Source organism: Centruroides sculpturatus, unplaced genomic scaffold, assembly GCF_000671375.1.
Source record: "Centruroides sculpturatus isolate CEXI.00-Female unplaced genomic scaffold, Cexi_2.0 scaffold815, whole genome shotgun sequence".
In the NCBI taxonomy this organism is placed as follows: domain Eukaryota; kingdom Metazoa; phylum Arthropoda; class Arachnida; order Scorpiones; family Buthidae; genus Centruroides; species Centruroides sculpturatus.
The window spans coordinates 81674-101563 of record NW_019385019.1 but is presented as its reverse complement, the minus strand read 5'-3'; the positions used below and the strand labels follow the sequence as shown (position 1 = coordinate 101563).

The window sequence follows — 19890 nt, the reverse complement described above, 5'->3', positions numbered from 1 at the left end:
ACCAGTTTTTATTGGTTTTAAAGTTTTAATGTTTTTCTACTATATTAGTCAACTTTTTATTCGTTTTAACCAAAATATTTTTATTTTACAGGTATACCTGTTATTATTTTTAACATTTTATTATATTTTATTTATTTATTTTTAAATTTATTCCAGTTTTACTTGTTCTAACCAACGGTTTTAATAATTAGTAATTTCAGTTGTCATTATAATTATTTTTGAAAACTTTTTGAGCGTTAATTCTGTAATTTCTTATATAGTTTTACCGATATACATAATAAAATAAGGACTGAAGAGGGGCACATAGCCCGAAATGCTTATCCATTGTAAATTATACAAAATAAAAATCTATTTTTTTCATCAAGAGGAGTGTTCCTGTATCATTTGTTCTCAATAGCAACTTTTTGCTAAGTTCTAAAGAACATACCGAATACATATTTGTTGCTAAATTTATTGGAATTACTGTATTAGAGTATAAGACTACAATTGACGAACTGCGCTGTTTCGAACCGCTAGCTCTTTTTCTGCCATCGTGTGACATCACACTGAAAAAGGTTGACTATTGATACTGGTTTTATTCGAATAACAGCCGACATCAAATAGTTTCTGCAAGTACTATCCGGAGATTTCCGAAAACTTCAAGAAACTATGTAAAATTAATAAACCAACGTGTCGTATGTATTTATTTAACTAACGAATTTTAATGAAAAGTGAAATATATAAGATGTACAATATATAGTTAATTAAGTGTATTTTTAAATTATCAGCATTATTTTATTACTGGTAAATAAATAGTAACAGTTGTAAAATACCAGTTGTATTACAAGTATAATTTCTATTAAATATCGAACCATTTCAATAATGGACACCAAATGGATATGTCGTATACGCAAATTAAATTAATTAACGCCCTGGAATAGTAACCGCAGCGAAAATCTGCGCTTTAAAAAGTAGCAGAAGCTATCATTGCAATAAAATCGGCATTGAGAGTTCTCCCGAAGTGACCGATGGAAACTCATCAATAGCCGGTCTGGTTAACTGGTTTACATGTAGTGACGTCATCGATGAGTTCGTTTAGGAAAACCATTCATTAAGTCCAGCGTGCCTCGGAGTTGTCGAGCTCGATGCTCAATTGATCATACGTTACGAATAATCTCTTACGCACTGTAGTCTCTAGGAACACTTAAGGAAAAAGCGTTATGAGGTATCGTAATATTTCTCTACAAAATTTTCTTAAATTTTCTTAACTGTTACTTCCATTACAAAATTAATGGAAGTAACAGTTAATAGTGTTGGAGATGTGAGAATATTTTATTTGTTTTAAAAAATATTCCATACCGTTAAACCTAATATACTTACTTTGTGATAGAAAACAGTTCCATATACTTCTCCACTATTGTTTAAGCAGTTATTTGGACNTTTTTGAAAACTTTTTAAGCGTTAATTCTGTAATTTTTTATACTGTATAGTTTTACCGATATACGTAATAAAATAAGGACTGAAGAGGGGCACATAGCCCGAAATGCTTATCCATTGCAAATTATACAAAATAAAAATCTATTTTTCCATCAAGGGGAGTGTTCCTGTATCATTTGTTCTCAATTGCAACTTTTTGCTAAATTCTAAAGAACATTCAACTGAATACATGTTTGTTGCAAAATTTATTGGTATTAATAAACAGTAACAGTTGTAAGATACCAGTTGTATTAAAAGTATAATTTGTATTAAATATCGAACCATTCCAAGTAAATATTTAAATACTTTATTAATAACGGATATCAAATGGATATGCCGTATACGAAAATTAAATTAATTAACGCCCTGGAATAATAACCGCAGAGAAAATAAGCGATTTAAGAAGTAACAGAAGCTATCATTGTAATAAAATCGGCATTGAGAGTTCACCCGAAGTGACCGATGGAAACTCATCAATAGCCGGTCTGGTTAACTGGTTTACATGTAGTGACGTCATCGATGAGTTTGTTTAGGAAAACCATCCATTAAGTCCAGCGTGTCTCGGAGTTGTCGAGCTCGATGCTCAACTGATGATACGTTGCGAATCATCTCTTACACACTGTAGTCTCTAGGAACACTTAAGGAGAAAGCGTTATGAGTTATCGTAATATTTCTCTACAAAATTTTCTTAAACTTCTTAAATTTTTTTAACAGTTACTTCCATTGTAATGGAAGTAACTGTTAATAGTGTTGGAGATGCGAGAATGTTTTATTTGTTTTAAAAAATAATCCATACCGTTAAACCTAATATACTTACTTTGTGATAGAAAACAGTTCCATATACTTCTCCACTTTTGTGTAAGCAGTTATTTGGACAAAATCCTCTGAAAAACAATTTAAAATTTTATATATGTTTTAACAGAATTGAATTTATGTATAAATTCAAAAATTATCATCCCTATTATTTTAATATAAGTTAATACACAATCCGAAGTAAAAAAATTTATAATATCACAAAGCAAATGACTTCGGATAAGTTTTAACAACAAAACAATTTATGTGAATGACAAAAATGTAAGAAAGAACTGAAAAAAATAGAACACAATACAAATATTAGCATTTATCTTTCGCTCAAATGCGAAAAAAGTACGAGTGATTTGAAACTAACGTAAATTTTATATAGTTTCTGTAAAGTGTTTCAGCGGTATTGGAAATTCGTATGATTCGCTTAAGCTTCATAACTCTTGTGCCTTTTGTCGAAAATATCTGAAATTTTGTAGACAGGTTTCTATGTTAAACGGCGATATTTCCGAAAACTTTTAGGAAAATACTACCTTTGGTTTGGGAGATATTAAAGGTGTGATGCTCCAAGTTAACCTACCGAACCGATAGTCCGATTTTTCGGAAAATTTCTACAAATATTTCCTCTTAATATACAAACCTTCCTAAGAAATTTTAGAAATTTTAGACATAAGGCACACGAGCTATTACGCTTCAAAGTAGCACACGTTAACATCCATACATTAAAAAGCTCCCAACTTTTGCATTTCTCGATGTTTCCAAAACATCTTTACACGACGATGAGGTGGGGGTAATATTTTTAAAAGAGTTACATTAACCTTATTTTTTCCGACTAATCTTTCATATTACTAATTTTATATACTTTGCTACCATTATTTGAGAGGAAAATAGATAACGAATGCGACAAAGGACAGCAATTACGTTGTCAGCTATTTTTTCTCAATTCGTCATATAGCGAATATAATGCCAAGGTACTTAGGAGTAGTTAAATGAAAGGAATTTTAACAAAATTACAACAGACCATTAGAACATCGTTATACTATATCATTAAGAAACCGGATTTTTATGTAAAATCATAATTTTTTCTTGAAAGATATTCCTCGTAACATGCATAAAAAGCAAATTTTGAATGATATAAAACCCCTTAATTAATGCGTTATTAAAGCATATAAAAGTATATTTGAAAAGTTATAAGACATTTCTCACATTTTCTCCATAGTAACATCATTTTGAAATAAACTGGATCAAAAATACAGAAAATATTTTTAAATAATAGTTTGTGGATGACCTTAAATTTAAATTCGAAACGAGAACTCCTCAATCAGTTCGCTGTTTCTACTGTACTTACAATTTGCATTATTATTAGTACATATTTATAGTTGCTGTTAATATACTAGTAAAGTTTGTTTTTTGTTTCACATTTTAGACAGATTTCTTGAGTTTATATTATGGTTAAACCAAAAGTAAGCTTAGTAGCTAAATGTAAGGCAAATGTGGAGAGTTCGGATTAATATATTTCCCACAAATAATGACGTTCCTCTATGTCGATCCCATAATGATGCCATTACGTGCGAGAAACTCACACGTTACTCAGCACATTTGTACAGCTTCTCACCCGGCTGCGTAACACTAAAAGATAAGCAAATAATTTGAAATGCCGACAACTATTAACCGGGACCATCAAAGTCTTCATTTCTAAGAGATTTATGTGCCGATATGATCAGTGCTAGTGTCCCCTCTCATAAACTAAATAACAAAGAATTTAAAGCATTCTTAGAGAAATACTGTGGTGAGAAATACTGTGGGAACAAATACCTGATTAATCGATTTTAAGAAAGGATTATTTACCANTTTAAACTCAATTCTATATCGGTTTATTTGTTTATTTAACTTTTTAAATCTTGTCAATTGTACTTTTATCCATATACAGGTTTTTCAATATATGCAGTTTAATGGCCCAATTTTAATAACAATGTGTGTTAAATAATCGAACAATATCTGTAAAAAGATGACTGAAGAGAGGTTAACAAAAACTAACCAAACAAAAAATAATTCATTTCCCTTAGGTAAATTTCTTACTTAAAAAATAAACTGCTTAATAAAGCATTTAAAAATTTAACTAAAAAAATTGAATTTATACGAACATTTTGCTTTGAATCCTTTGTCTGAATGTTGGTTTAAATTCTACTCTATTTCCGTTTACTTCTTTGAATCTGATTTGTTGAGCAGAAGAATAATTCCACGTTGAAATGCGAAGATCGTGTACTGCTGATTTGCAGATGTAAGAATTCTGAAATAAAACAATTATATGAAATAATATTTCATAAATTACAACTTATTTCGTTAATTTTCGAATAGTAGAATATATTACCAATATATAATGAATAAACTCAGGATAAAATTAATTTTATTCTTGTAGCACGAGTGCAAATGAAGTAACGTTATTGAGCCACAAGTCGTCAAACAACATCCAAAACGTTTATTTATGCAGTTTATAAAAAAACTCGTAATAAAATAAAATCTTGTATCGGGTTTCTGTCCGCGTCTCTATAGCTATCTTCCCCCCTCCAACAACTAAAACATTCGGCGAAAGGACGACCGACATTACACATCTCTTCTTCTGTTTACTTGTATGTAAACAAAAGAGAAAATGTTCATTCTCAAGTAAACAGACAATCCTGATGCTGGGCGACAATCTTTCGATGATCTCTTACATTTCTTCTTTTTAACCAGTTTTCATTGGTTTTAAAGTTTTAATGTTTTTCTACTATATTAGTCAACTTTTTATTCGTTTTAACCAAAATATTTTTAATTTTACAGGTATACCTGTTATTATTTCTAACATTTTATTATATTTTATTTATTTATTTTTAAATTTATTCCAGTTTTATTTTTACTTGTTCTAACCAACGGTTTTAATAATTAGTAATTTCAGTTGTCATTATAATTATTTTTGAAAACTTTTTGAGCGTTAATTCTGTAATTTCTTATATAGTTTTACCGATATACATAATAAAATAAGGACTGAAGAGGGGCACATAGCCCGAAATGCTTATCCATTGTAAATTATACAAAATAAAAATCTATTTTTTTCATCAAGAGGAGTGTTCCTGTATCATTTGTTCTCAATAGCAACTTTTTGCTAAGTTCTAAAGAACATACCGAATACATATTTGTTGCTAAATTTATTGGAATTACTGTATTAGAGTATAAGACTACAATTGACGAACTGCGCTGTTTCGAACCGCTAGCTCTTTTTCTGCCATCGTGTGACATCACACTGAAAAAGGTTGACTATTGATACTGGTTTTATTCGAATAACAGCCGACATCAAATAGTTTCTGCAAGTACTATCCGGAGATTTCCGAAAACTTCAAGAAACTATGTAAAATTAATAAACCAACGTGTCGTATGTATTTATTTAACTAACGAATTTTAATGAAAAGTGAAATATATAAGATGTACAATATATAGTTAATTAAGTGTATTTTTAAATTATCAGCATTATTTTATTACTGGTAAATAAATAGTAACAGTTGTAAAATACCAGTTGTATTACAAGTATAATTTCTATTAAATATCGAACCATTTCAATAATGGACACCAAATGGATATGTCGTATACGCAAATTAAATTAATTAACGCCCTGGAATAGTAACCGCAGCGAAAATCTGCGCTTTAAAAAGTAGCAGAAGCTATCATTGCAATAAAATCGGCATTGAGAGTTCTCCCGAAGTGACCGATGGAAACTCATCAATAGCCGGTCTGGTTAACTGGTTTACATGTAGTGACGTCATCGATGAGTTCGTTTAGGAAAACCATTCATTAAGTCCAGCGTGCCTCGGAGTTGTCGAGCTCGATGCTCAATTGATCATACGTTACGAATAATCTCTTACGCACTGTAGTCTCTAGGAACACTTAAGGAAAAAGCGTTATGAGGTATCGTAATATTTCTCTACAAAATTTTCTTAAATTTTCTTAACTGTTACTTCCATTACAAAATTAATGGAAGTAACAGTTAATAGTGTTGGAGATGTGAGAATATTTTATTTGTTTTAAAAAATATTCCATACCGTTAAACCTAATATACTTACTTTGTGATAGAAAACAGTTCCATATACTTCTCCACTATTGTTTAAGCAGTTATTTGGACAAAATCCACTGAAAAACAATTTATAATTTTATATATGTTTTAACAGAATTGAATTTATGTATAAATTCAATAATTATCAAACCTATTATTTTAATATAAGTTAATACACAATCCGAAGTAAAAAAATTTATAATATCACAAAGCAAATGATTTCGGATAAGTTTTAACAGCAAAACAATTTATGTGAATGAAAAAAATGTAACAAAGAACTGAAAAAATAAAAATAAAAATAAAACACAATACAAAAATTAGCATTTATCTTTCGCTCAAATGCGAAAAAAACGAGTGATTTGAAACTAACGTAAATTTTATAGTTTCTGTAAAGTGTTTCAGTGGTATTGGAAATTCGTATGATTCGCTTAAGCTTCATAACTCTTGTGCCTTTTGTCGAAAATATCTGAAATTTTGTAGACAGGTTTCTATATTAAACGGCGATGTTTCTGAAAACTTTTAGGAAAATACTACCTTTGGTTTGGGAGATATTAAAGGTGTGATGCTCCAAGTTGATGTACCGAACCCATAGCCCGATTTTTCGGATAATTTCTACAAATATTTCCTCTTAATATATAAACTTCCCTAAGAAATTTCAGAAATTTTCGACATAAGTCACACGAGTTATTTACGCTTCAAAGTGGCATACGTTAACATCCATACATACAAAAAAGCTCCCAACTTTCGCATTTCTCGACTTTCCAACACATTTTACACGACGATGATGTGGGGGTAATATTTTTAAAACAGTTACATTAACCTCATTTTTCCCGAGTAATCTTTCGTATTACTAATTTTATATACTTTGCTACCATTATTTGAGAGGAAAATAGATAACGAATGCGACAAAGGACAGCAATTTCGTTGTCAGCTATTTTTTCTGAATTCGTCATATAGCAAATATAATGCCGAGATACTTATTAGTAGTTAAATGAAAGGAATTTTAACAAAATTACAACAGACCATTAGAACATCGTTATACTATATCATTAAGAAACCGGATTTTTATGTAAAATCATAATTTTTTCTTTGAACGATATTCCTCGTAACATGCATAAAAAGCAAATTTTGAATGATATAAAACCCCTTAATTAATGCGTTATTAAAGCATATAAAAGTATATTTGAAAAGTTATAAGACATTTCTCACATTTTCTCCATAGTAACATCATTTTGAAATAAACTGGATCAAAAATACAGAAAATATTTTTAAATAATAGTTTGTGGATGACCTTAAATTTAAATTCGAAACGAGAACTCCTCAATCAGTTCGCTGTTTCTACTGTACTTACAATTTGCATTATTATTAGTACATATTTATAGTTGCTGTTAATATACTAGTAAAGTTTGTTTTTTGTTTCACATTTTAGACAGATTTCTTGAGTTTATATTATGGTTAAACCAAAAGTAAGCTTAGTAGCTAAATGTAAGGCAAATGTGGAGAGTTCGGATTAATATATTTCCCACAAATAATGACGTTCCTCTATGTCGATCCCATAATGATGCCATTACGTGCGAGAAACTCACACGTTACTCAGCACATTTGTACAGCTTCTCACCCGGCTGCGTAACACTAAAAGATAAGCAAATAATTTGAAATGCCGACAACTATTAACCGGGACCATCAAAGTCTTCATTTCTAAGAGATTTATGTGCCGATATGATCAGTGCTCGTGTCCCCTCTCATAAACTAAATAACAAAGAATTTAAAGCATTCTTAGAGAAATACTGTGGTGAGAAATACTGTGGGAACAAATACCTGATTAATCGATTTTAAGAAAGGATTATTTACCAGAGTATTGAGTCTGTTCAAGACAGCTCAAAGGTAAGACGTTTGCTTAGATGTCCACGAAACCAGATTTTATTGGAAAATGTGTAGTAAACGTCATTGTTGAAGCGCTAGATTTAGCATTTAATACTATAGTGGCGACAGATGAAAAAACGTTTCTAATTCAAACAGCATTTGTCCAGCAAACTGATCACTCGAACATTGACAAAACAGTTAATGACCCAATGCATATCTTATTGTCAGCGTAGATTCAATACTTTTTGTACGATACAACACCTTATATGATAAAAGCGAGAGAGGTGTTGAGTGTTTTTCTTATCGGAAAATGCTTCATTACATGCATAGATCACGCATTAAATCGTGTCTGTGAAAAATTACGTGAGTTTTCCAAACATTAATAATTAAATGTGAAATTAATAATCTCGAGCGTGAAAAAAGTTTTTGTGAAGGCGCATTCAACGTGACAAAAGTTTTTGTGAAGGCGCATTCAACGTGACAAAAGTTTTTGTGAAGGCGCATTCAACGTGACAGAAGTTTGTACGGCAATTGCCCGTATCTCGTTGCCTCCCGAAACTGTAATAACCAGATTGGGTACACGGATAAATATGTGTCTGTTATTATGCTGATAACTACGAAGGCATAAACAGAATTATTTCAAGCGTTATACAGGGAGCGTAGATGCTCAGAGTTGTTTTATAGAACTCTGGGTTATTAAACACGAATTAGCTTTCATCGAGCAAATTTTTAATTTTTTGAAAATGTTAATTGAGCATATCATTAGAACGATATGCTCAATTATTTTAAAACTAATAACTTGGTTTTAAAAAAAGTTTTTATATATGCTTATGTTATATAATTTGCAGTTTACTTAATTGACATAATAATGTAAAAATATGTGAAGTTGTGAAATTGTGAAATTGTTTGTTTGTTTTTGCTTTAGTTTTCATGATAGTAGCCTGTTTCGTGATAAAATATTTTTGGTCATCGAAACCGAGAGGCGATACTTCGAATGTCTCATAACTTCATATAATAGTTATGTTTAAAAACTGAAATAATTTTAAGTTACGATCCTAAATTGATATTGTCTTTAATTTTGAATATATTTGTATATTATATATATTGTATAATATATATATAATGTGTATAAACAGCGATTAAAATTTATTTTATTCCAATTTCCTTTTATTTTAAAGTTTAATTTTGTAAATAGGAAATTATCCGTATTTTTCATTATACTAAAAAGTGCGATGTCGAAAATAAAAACTTTCCTTAACTCAAGAAAACAATTAATCTGAAGACTAAATGAAGTTTTAAATGAAATGAAATTAAACTTGAATTTCGGAGAAAAACCATTAAAGAATAAAAATAAACTGTTCACAAAGATTATAAAATCACTGAAAAAAACACTAGATTTTCCACAATCGTTAAAAATAAATATGTAATTATTAGATAAATTCTTCACTATAAATTACAATTATAAAGTCGTTAATATGTAATTATTTCAATAAACTACAAAAACAAATTCATGATGACGAAATAGTTCTATAATTGACGAAGTAACAACTCGCAACAGACGTTTCCTTGTTTTATTGGGCTGCAATTTGAAAAAAATTGTAGACGTATAAATTCCCATTGTCCTTAATTTCGAGAACGGAGTTAGGTAGATAAAATCCGAGATCACATATGAAAACCATAGGGACAGGAGGCCCGATTGACGATACAGGAACTTCTAAGCAAAACGGAAATCACGTTATTTCAGTTTAAATCGTTTCCCCTGAAAGCAGTTAATAGTTGTCCGGCACGACTCTATTGCTAACGGAGAAGTATGAGCTACAGGGGCAAGACACTACGGTACTAATTTCAGATGGAGAGCATATACATTTTAAATTAAATAAATTAAAAATATGATAATAAATTGCAGCACGGCATTGTGACGATGTCACAATAAATAATTGTTCTTTCGGCTTCAATTTTCAAATTGAAACCTCTAAATTTCCACTGGCGTTTGTTTGTCTGTCCTTCGTTAATCTCATTAACGAAGTTATTGAGATGAAAATCGAGACCATATATGGAAAGTTTCGAGGCAGAAAGTCCAGTATCTATATACGAACTACCGGAACGGAAGTTCGTATATAGATATCTGTAACGGAAGTCACGTGATTTTAATTCAAAAACTTTCTCTAGTATGGAGTCAGTTGATATCAGATGACTCAGTTGTTATCAGATGTGTAACGTGCAGGAGGAAGACACTACTAAATCGAGAGCATATGTTTTAAATTAAATAAATTAAAATATGAATAAAATAGTNCGACTAATCTTTCATATTACTAATTTTATATACTTTGCTACCATTATTTGAGAGGAAAATAGATAACGAATGCGACAAAGGACAGCAATTACGTTGTCAGCTATTTTTTCTCAATTCGTCATATAGCAAATATAATGCCGAGATACTTATTAGTAGTTAAATGAAAGGAATTTTAACAAAATTACAACAGACCATTAGAACATCGTTATACTATATCATTAAGAAATTGGATTTTTATGTAAAATCATAATTTTTTCTTTGAACGATATTCCTCGTAACATGCATAAAAAACAAATATTGGATGATATAAAACCCCTTAATTAAGGAGTTATTAAAGCATATAAAAGTATATTTGAAAAGTTATAAGACATTTCTCACATTTTCTCCATAGTAACATCATTCTGAAATAAACTGGATCAAAAATACAGAAAATATTTTTTAAAAAATAGTTTGTGGATGACCTTAAATTTAAATTCGAAACGAGAACTCCTCAATCAGTTCGCTGTTTCTACTGTACTTACAATGTGCATTGAAATTGAAATTAGTACATATTTATTGTTACTGTTACAATAGTATGTACTATGCTATATACTAGTAAAGTTTGTTTTTTGTTTCACATTTTAGACAGATTTCTTGAGTTTATATTGCGGTTAAACCAAACGCAAGCTTAGGATCTAAATGTAAGGCAAATGTGGAGAGTTCGGATTAATATATTTTCCACAAATAATGAGGTTCCTCTATGTCGATCCTATAATGAGGCCATTACGTGCGAGAAACTCACACGTTACTCAGTACATTTGTACAGCTTCTCACCCGGCTGCGTAACACCGAAAGGTAAGCAAATAATTTGAAATGCCGACAACAATTAACCGGGACCATCAAAGTCTTCATTTCTAAGAGATTTATGTGCCGATATGATTAGTGCTAGTGTCCCCTCTCATAAACTAAAGAACAAAGAATTTAAAGCATTCCTAGAGAAATACTGTGGGAACAAATACCTGATTAATCGATTTTAAGAAAGGATTACTTACCAGAATATTGAGTCTGTTCAAGACAGCTCAAAGGTAAGACGTTTGCTTAGATGACCACGAAACCAGATTTTATTGGAAAATGTGTAGTAAACGTCATTGTTGGAGCGCTAGATTTAGCATTTAATACTAAGGTGGCGACAGATGAAAAAACGTTTCTAATTCAAACAGCATTTGTCCAGCAAACTGATCACTCGATCATTGACAAAATAGTTAATGACCCAATGCATATCTTATTGTCAGCGGGGATTCAATACTTTTTGTACGATACAGCACCTTATATGATAAAAGCGAGAGAGGTGTTGAGTGTTTTTCTTATCGGAAAATGCTTCACATTATATGCATAGATCACGCATTAAATCGTGTCTGTGAAAAATTATGCGAGTTTTCCAAACATTAGTAATTAAATGTGAAATTAATAATCTCGAGCGTGAAAAAAAGTTTTTGTGAAGGCGCATTCAACATGATAAAAGTTGGTACAACAACTGCTCGTATCTCGTTGCCTCCCGAACTTGTAATAACCAGATTGGGTACATGGATAAATGCGTGTCTGTTATAATATTATGCTGATAACTACGAACTCATAAAGAGAATTATTTCAAGCGTTATGCAGTGAGCGTAGATGCCCAGAGATGTTTTAGAGAAAGAGCTATTAAACACGAATTAGCTTTCATCGAGCAAATTTTTATTTTCTTGAAAATGTTATAACAATGGAAGAAAGGATGTCATTCTGTACTGCTGTCAGTTTAATTGAAAGCGTAAAAGAGACATGGCGGAATTCAAGGAGCAGTAGCTAAAAAGATACACGAAAAATTGAATTTGCTCTAAATAAAAATAAAGGTTGGAAAGATATGGGGCTTGCCAAAATCTTAAGAAATGAAAAAGGAGACTTGGCTATTTCTCTTTCACCTACGGAAGTAGCTTCATTTCTTTTTGCTCCTGTTACTTCTTGTGACGTGGAAAAAAGTTTCTTTTTCCGCGATGCTGTACTATTGTGCAGAAACAGAGCAAACTGAGCTATTAAAGCAATATTTTGGTACGCATTGCAACCAGAGAAAATTATATTTTATGTAATTGATTTTGTAACTAAACCAATATGAGGGAAAAAATTAATCAAAACACATTTCAGCTTATCAATTTTTTGGAGAATATTTTCACGGTTCTAGGGAATATTTTAAGCTCGTATTTTCGATTTTTAACAGCATAATTAGCCTATCTGGGCCTTAATCATTGGCATTATACATAAAATAACAAAATATCATTAGAATGATATGCTCAATTATTTTAAAACTAATAACTTGGTTTTAAAAAAAGTTTTTATATATGCTTATGTTATATAATTTGCAGTTTACTTAATTGACATAATAATGTAAAAATATGTGAAGTTGTGAAATTGTGAAATTGTTTGTTTGTTTTTGCTTTAGTTTTCATGATACTAGCCTGTTTCGTGATAAAATATTTTTGGTCATCAAAACCAAGAGGCGATACTTCGAATGTCTCATAACTACATATAATGATTATGTTTAAAAACTGAAATAATTTTAAGTTACTATCCTAAATTGATATTGTCTTTAATTTTGAATATATTTGGATATACCAAATATAAATGTGTATAAACAGCGATTGAAAATTCTTTATTCCAATTTCGTATGTGTTATCCCTTTTATTTTAAAGTTTAATTTTATAAATAGCAAATTATCCGAAATTTTCGTTATACTAAAAAGTGCGATCTAGAAAATAAAAACTTCCTTAAGTCAAGAAAACAATTAATCTGAAGACTAAAAGAAGTTTTAAATGAAATGAAATTAAACTTGAATTTCGGAGAAAAACCATTAAAGAATAAAAATAAACTATTTACAAAGATTATAAAATCATTGAAAACTTTCCACAATCGTTTAAAAGACTTTCCACAATCGTTAAAAATAAATATGTAATTATTAGATAAATTTTCCACTGTAAATTATAATTATAAAGTCGTTAGAATGTAATTACTTGTAAAATTTCAATAAACTACAAAAACAAATTCGTGACGACGAAATAGTTCTATAATTGACGAAGTAACAAATCGCAACAGACGTTTTCTTGTTATATTGTGCTGCAATTTGAAAAAATTGTAGACATATAAATTCCCACTGTTCTTAATTTTGAGAACGGAGTTAGATAAATAAAATCCGAGATCACATATGAAAACCATAGGGACAGAAAGCCCAATTGACGATACAGGAACTTCTAAGCAAAACGGAAGTCACGTTATTTCAATTTAAAACGTTTCCGTGAAGGCAGTTATTAGATGTCCGGCACGACTCTATTGCTAACGGAGAAGTATGATGTACAGGGGCAAGACACTACGGTACTAATTTCAGATGGAGAGCATATATATTTTAAATTAAATTAATTAAAAATATGATAATAAATTGCAGCACGGCATTGTGACGATGTCACAATAAATAATTGATCGTTCGTTTGTTTTTATTTTGTGGAAGTTCCCATTAGTCGACTTCTTTATAAATTTGTATTTTTATAGTTTATTGATATTTTAGAACTGAAAATCGACAAGTTCTTTTTACAAGTATTTATACAATATTCGTAATTTGTACTATTACGTAATTATATGATTTTATCTTACCTGCATCCTTCCGTACAATCATAATCTCTGAATTTTTTGAAACAATGGATGTCTCGAATAATCATTTCTAGAAAAAAAAATAGTGTAAAGTTATAAAAGGTTTAAATCAAGTTTATAACTTAAATATTGTATAGATTATTGTATGCTTGTTATTTACGAAATTACATTAAATAATTTCGTTCACATTACTAATAAAATGACAGCACGATTTCACTTTTATATTATTACTTTATAGTTTAAAAACTAGTACTTTTATTAATCCGAACTGCCCATAATGTAATCGATCTTTCATAAAAACACTGTTGTTAAGCTTAATAAACTTAATTTTAAAAATATATTATTACTCATAAATTATTATTGGTGTAAATAACTTTTTTAAATCAATAATCGATTACAATATATAGTATGTATCTTCAATAATAGAGAATATATAGAAAACATACAAACAAGTTTTATATATTATACTATAATATAGAAAACTTACTTTTTCTATGTATAATACTCTAATAATGATTATTAGTGATTATCGCCCATAATTACTAGTGGTAATATAGAAAAATTTGCCCATTAGATATATATTGCTGTAGAAAATTCGCTCAAAAAAATTCGCCATTCGTAGAAAAATTACGACTCTTAGTGGAATTGAAGCAACGTAATTTCATTTATATCTCGATCACAATGGATTAAAATACATTTCGGGATTTATCGATTAACAAATTTTATTATCATTAAAGTTAGTCCTGTTGCAGGGGCTTGATTACATACAGTAGAGCCTCTATTATCCGACCCAATTGGGGACTAGGGTTGGTCGGATAATTGAAAAGTCGGATAACCGAAAAGTATGAAAAAATCCATTATTAGTGTAGTATATTATTATATCCCATGTAATTAGTATATTAGTATATCGCTATTAACCTACTTCGCGTTGAATTTTCATCGATGTTAAGCGTAACAAAATTTTTTAAAATAATAATCGTCGTTATTGTATCGTTAAAAATTAGAAAATTAAGCCTCTGGCTTCCTTTCATGGTCCATCCAGTGTTGCCAGCTAAAACACGTAAAAATAATATTACAGTAGCCAAGACATAGCCAAATATTGTAACGCCACATCACTAGCGGACAATTGAAATTTGCCGACTAGGACGGTCGGTTAACCGAGGTGACGGTTAATCGGGGGTCGGATAATCGAGGCTCTACTGTAATAAAATAAATATGTTACTATTGTTCCTATTTTAACAGTTTAAAAAAAAATACTGATTTGTTAAAAAGTTAATTATTTTAATACATTATAATTAGTAGGCAAACTATTTATTTTCATACACTCAAATAGCAAATGATCCAGAAAGAAATTCTGTTTCGCTCATCCATATACAATTTCGAATGAAAAATTATATACTCTAAAGCAGTGGTTCTCAACTGGGGGTATATGTACCCCTAGGGGTATGAGCATAAATCGAAGGAGTACATCTAACTTTCATTATAAAATGGTGTATGTTAATCAATTTGTTGTAAATTATTAACACAAGAAACAAGAAATGACAAAAACTTGCTTTAAAATATCCCAGTGTGAATACCGATTTCCCTTTTAACAATCTAAACAACTTGTTTATCCACTTGACTTGCCTGTCTATTTGTGCCGTTAGTGTCGAGTGAACCTGTAGTCTAGTAAAATTACAGTTTAACCAAGCATTAATTTTAGAATAGAATAACGAGGCCTGGATTGTACCCCCACCATGCAATGTGTATCAATGCATGTGCGCATTACTTGATATTTAGCAAATTTAGACGTTACATTTGTTACAAAAATTGAAAGATTCATGTATTGTTATGCATGTTATAAATTCGCAGCCATTACTTTCAAGGTCAGTACACAATTATAATCTCTATTTAACAATGTGGGAACCAAATTTTGAAAAAATTGCTGAAGATTTATCGCAAAAAATATCCCATTAAATTTTGTTAGAAATTATTGTAGAATAATTTAAATTTTCTATATTGTTAATTATAATTATTTATTTTCAGGAAATGTAATTTATGCAGGTATTGAAATGACTTCTGTGATTTTATATAATATACTTATCAAATAATAATAAATAAATGTATGTACCTAATTAAATTTATTATTATTTACATAAAATAAGTAATTCACTTTTAGTTATAGTTAGAGTTTTTTTATGGTGCTCAGTTATAAGGGCTGTATACATCTAACACAGTAATTATAAAATTTACATACAAAAATATAAGGGGTACTTGAGAAACAACTAATGAGTAAATGGGTACATTAACAAAAATGGTTGAGAACCACTGCTCTAAAGAAAGTTTATATTACAGTTATGAAGATTATTTAATCTAGACGCAATAGTGCAATTTATCTTTTAATAATAAAAAATGTAGTTGGAAACTGCATTTTTTATTGCTACATACCAAGGATGATATTTAGACTCGATTTTTCATTCGTGATTAAGTTGTATGGATTTTAAAATTGAAAAATCAATTAGTGCCTAACAGAAAGTCAGATTTATAAAATTCTAATAATGAGAATGAATTAATTCAGACAAAATATTTGAATATTTTTTTCTGACTATGTTGGCTCCTTTCTCTAACCGCCCGTCCTGGCAAAACTCACGATGGGTATGGTTTCTATTAAATTGATGGAATATGGTAACGCAAAACGTAAACGGTCTGCCAAGAGTGATGCCTCCCAGGAAGTCTCTATGGGATACTGGCCCCTATTTTAGATATTACACACATAAAGAAAAAACAGTGGAAACTCCACCTATCCAGCCTATGACCAACAAGGCCAGCTCGTTGGATGACGTGACTGCCTCAATTCAGCAAAATGAGAAGAGCGGTACCCTATATGACAGAGGAAAAGCATGCTGTTCGGTCAAAATGATCTCCCAAGATTTTTACATTTATGACTCGGAACTTAAAACATCAAAAAATGCAAAAAAAAATTGAGGTTTCTTTCATATACATAATTGTTTGTGTATGCATGGAAGCAGGCTTTGTTCATACAATTTGAAGCTTAATAACTCTTCTGTCTTTTATCGAAAATTCCCGAAACATTTTAGAGAGGTTTGTGTTTTGAGACATTAACTATTAAAATTTAATGGCACCAAAGGTCAATAGGTAAACAGAAACAATGACATCAAGAAAAAGATAAGGACTCGTTTGCTAAACAAAAACAAAATCTACTTCGGGCTCCAAACATACTAAAAGGCAGACTCCTTAGTAAAAGGACGAAACTAACTGCATATGAGTCGCTGATTAGATCTGCAATTCTGTATGAATGTGAAACATAGCCAATGATAAAGCAGGAGGAACTGCGACTACAGAGATTTAAAACAAAATATTAATGAAATTCTTTGGACCTGTGGAAGAATATGATGATAATGGTATCATGGTCAATGGAGACCAATAGGCCTATGAAGTAGAAGAACAAACCAGAAACTGCAAAGAACCAATGACAAGCCCATGATCACACAGGTGATTAGGGCCAGAAGATTACAGTGGCTAGGCCATGTTGTAAGGCTTCCTATAATAGCAACAGCTTCACCAGGACTCCGTTATGAGGGGAAAGGGAAAAGGCCAAGAGGCCGTCCCAGAAAAAGGTAAATAGATGGGGTCACCGAAAATCTTCAAGACCTCAGAATCGAAGATTGGCAGAGGCAGGCTATAGACCTAACGAGATGGAGAAGGATTGTGACTGCGGTAAGGGCCTCCAAGGCCCATAATGTCAGACGAAGAAAGAAAGGTCAGTAGGTATGGAGATATAGATGAGATCAAGTGTCATATCTCGAGTAGGAGTCGGAGTTAATGAAGATTATTTTTATTTGCATTTACAATTTTTTTTTTATAAAACTCATCTCTATCCTCAAAACTAGGCGAGGACTTTTCTGTTATTGACCTTTCTGTTCTATTGGCCGTTCTGATATAATCTATATATATATAGATTATATCAGAACGAATAATATATCATTCAACGAACAAGAATTAATTTATATTTATACAAATCTTTATTTTTTAATCGATTTAAATCAACGTTTGTGTATGAGTATTAGTTAGACCCTAGAATAGACACTAAGCCACTAATACATTACCCAAAAATATTCATTTAGTTTTATTTATTTATTAAATTCTGCCTACATCTGACTTGCAGCCTCTATGTGTTGGTAAAAAATTTTTAAAAATAATAAACTAAATTAAATTCATACAAAAAATAACATAAATTAGCTAAACAAATATTATATTCACTTAATCACTGCGACAATGATATATCTTGGAACATTATTAGAATTAAGAAAGTACTATTCAGAAATTAAAATACCCGAGTTCTTAGATGTAAAAATCAAATATTTATATAGTTTTCACAGTGTAACACTTTACGCTCGAGATTCAGTGACATATATAAGGAATTATGGCCGACTCGACGTTTTTAAAAACCTTCACATGTAATCCATCGTGGCCTGACATTAATGGGGAGCTTTTCATTGGACAATCTCTCATTGATCGCTTTGATTTGAAAGCAGAAGGGTTCAACCTAATCTCGTCAAATTAACTGATGTGATAACAAAATATTCTATAGTGAAACAGTAATGTTCTATAGTGTATTCAATTGAATGGCAAAAAAAGAGGGCTACCACAAGCACATATGTTGGTTAGGCAAAAAGAAAACGCTCATTTGACTCATGTTGACAGCATAATTTCTGCAATTTCGAAATGCCAAAGAAGATCCAGTTTTGTTTGACGTAAAAAGGAACATGATTAATGGAGCTTGTGGGCGAATTTTTCTATAGCAATAAATATCTAAAAAATAAAGAAACGTAAAACGAAAACAAAACGTTGGTTTTGAAAGAAAAAATATATAACTAGCAGACCCCGCCACGCGTTGTTGTGGCTCAAAATGTATCTATTATAAATGCATAACGCTTCCCCTGTGTAGGGGAAATTTTACGAAAAATTTCTTCTTAGTGTACATTCTCTTGACGTACCCTATTAAAACGCAATCAAAAACGCAAAAACCCGCATCTAAAATAATATAATAGAAGTCAAGTTCTTCACGGTAAGCCTTAATTCTGTCCCTCTCTCCGTGGGGGAATATCGAAAAATTCCTTCTTAGTGTACATTCTGTTGACGTGCCCTATTAAAACGCAATCAAAAACGCAAAAAACCGCATCTTAAATAGTATAAATAGAAGCAGAGTTCTTTACTGTAAGCCTTAATCCTGTCCATTTCCCCCCCAGTGCGGGAAATTTCGACACGTATATGATATAAAAACACGTGCGCATTCGAATGCAGCGTTGTGTCAAAATTTCAAAGGAATCGGTAGGAACAAACGAACATTACATTTTCATTTATATAAATAGATAGATGATGATCCACTTTAGTTCATTTTCACAGAAAAGCGTAATGCCTCGCAGAAAAACAAACTTAGGGCGTCGTACTCGTAGCGCCATTTGTTGGACATAAAAGCCTTAACCTAGATCAAGGGTGGGCAACCTTTTTTATAACATGTGCCAGAATAAATTTTACGTTTTTTCCGCGGGCCATAGTAGTTAATTGAAACCTTGTGACCTGTAAATTTTTAGTCTGCAAATATGAAATAAATAAATAAAAAGAAATTAATTACTACAGTCGACCCCCCTATAACACTGTTGATTATTCCGTTTTATATGAATTCCATGTTGTATGAGTCACTTAGATTTTACAAATGCGTGTGCCGGGCTGTGAACGGCTC

General features: G+C 30.8%; 1 protein-coding gene across 1 annotated transcript in view; it reads right to left on the bottom strand.

Annotated features, from left to right (window-relative positions):
- The window catches only part of LOC111633511 (receptor-type tyrosine-protein phosphatase kappa-like), a 70467-nt gene that overhangs the window by 46226 nt on the left and 4351 nt on the right, over nucleotides 1-19890 (bottom strand). The window contains exons 2-3 of the mRNA XM_023378094.1: nucleotides 14151-14217; nucleotides 2273-2339 (exon numbers count right to left, since the gene is read on the bottom strand). Of these exons, the coding sequence (XP_023233862.1) occupies nucleotides 2273-2339; nucleotides 14151-14217 (134 nt within the window). The remainder of the gene's footprint in view (nucleotides 1-2272; nucleotides 2340-14150; nucleotides 14218-19890) is intronic.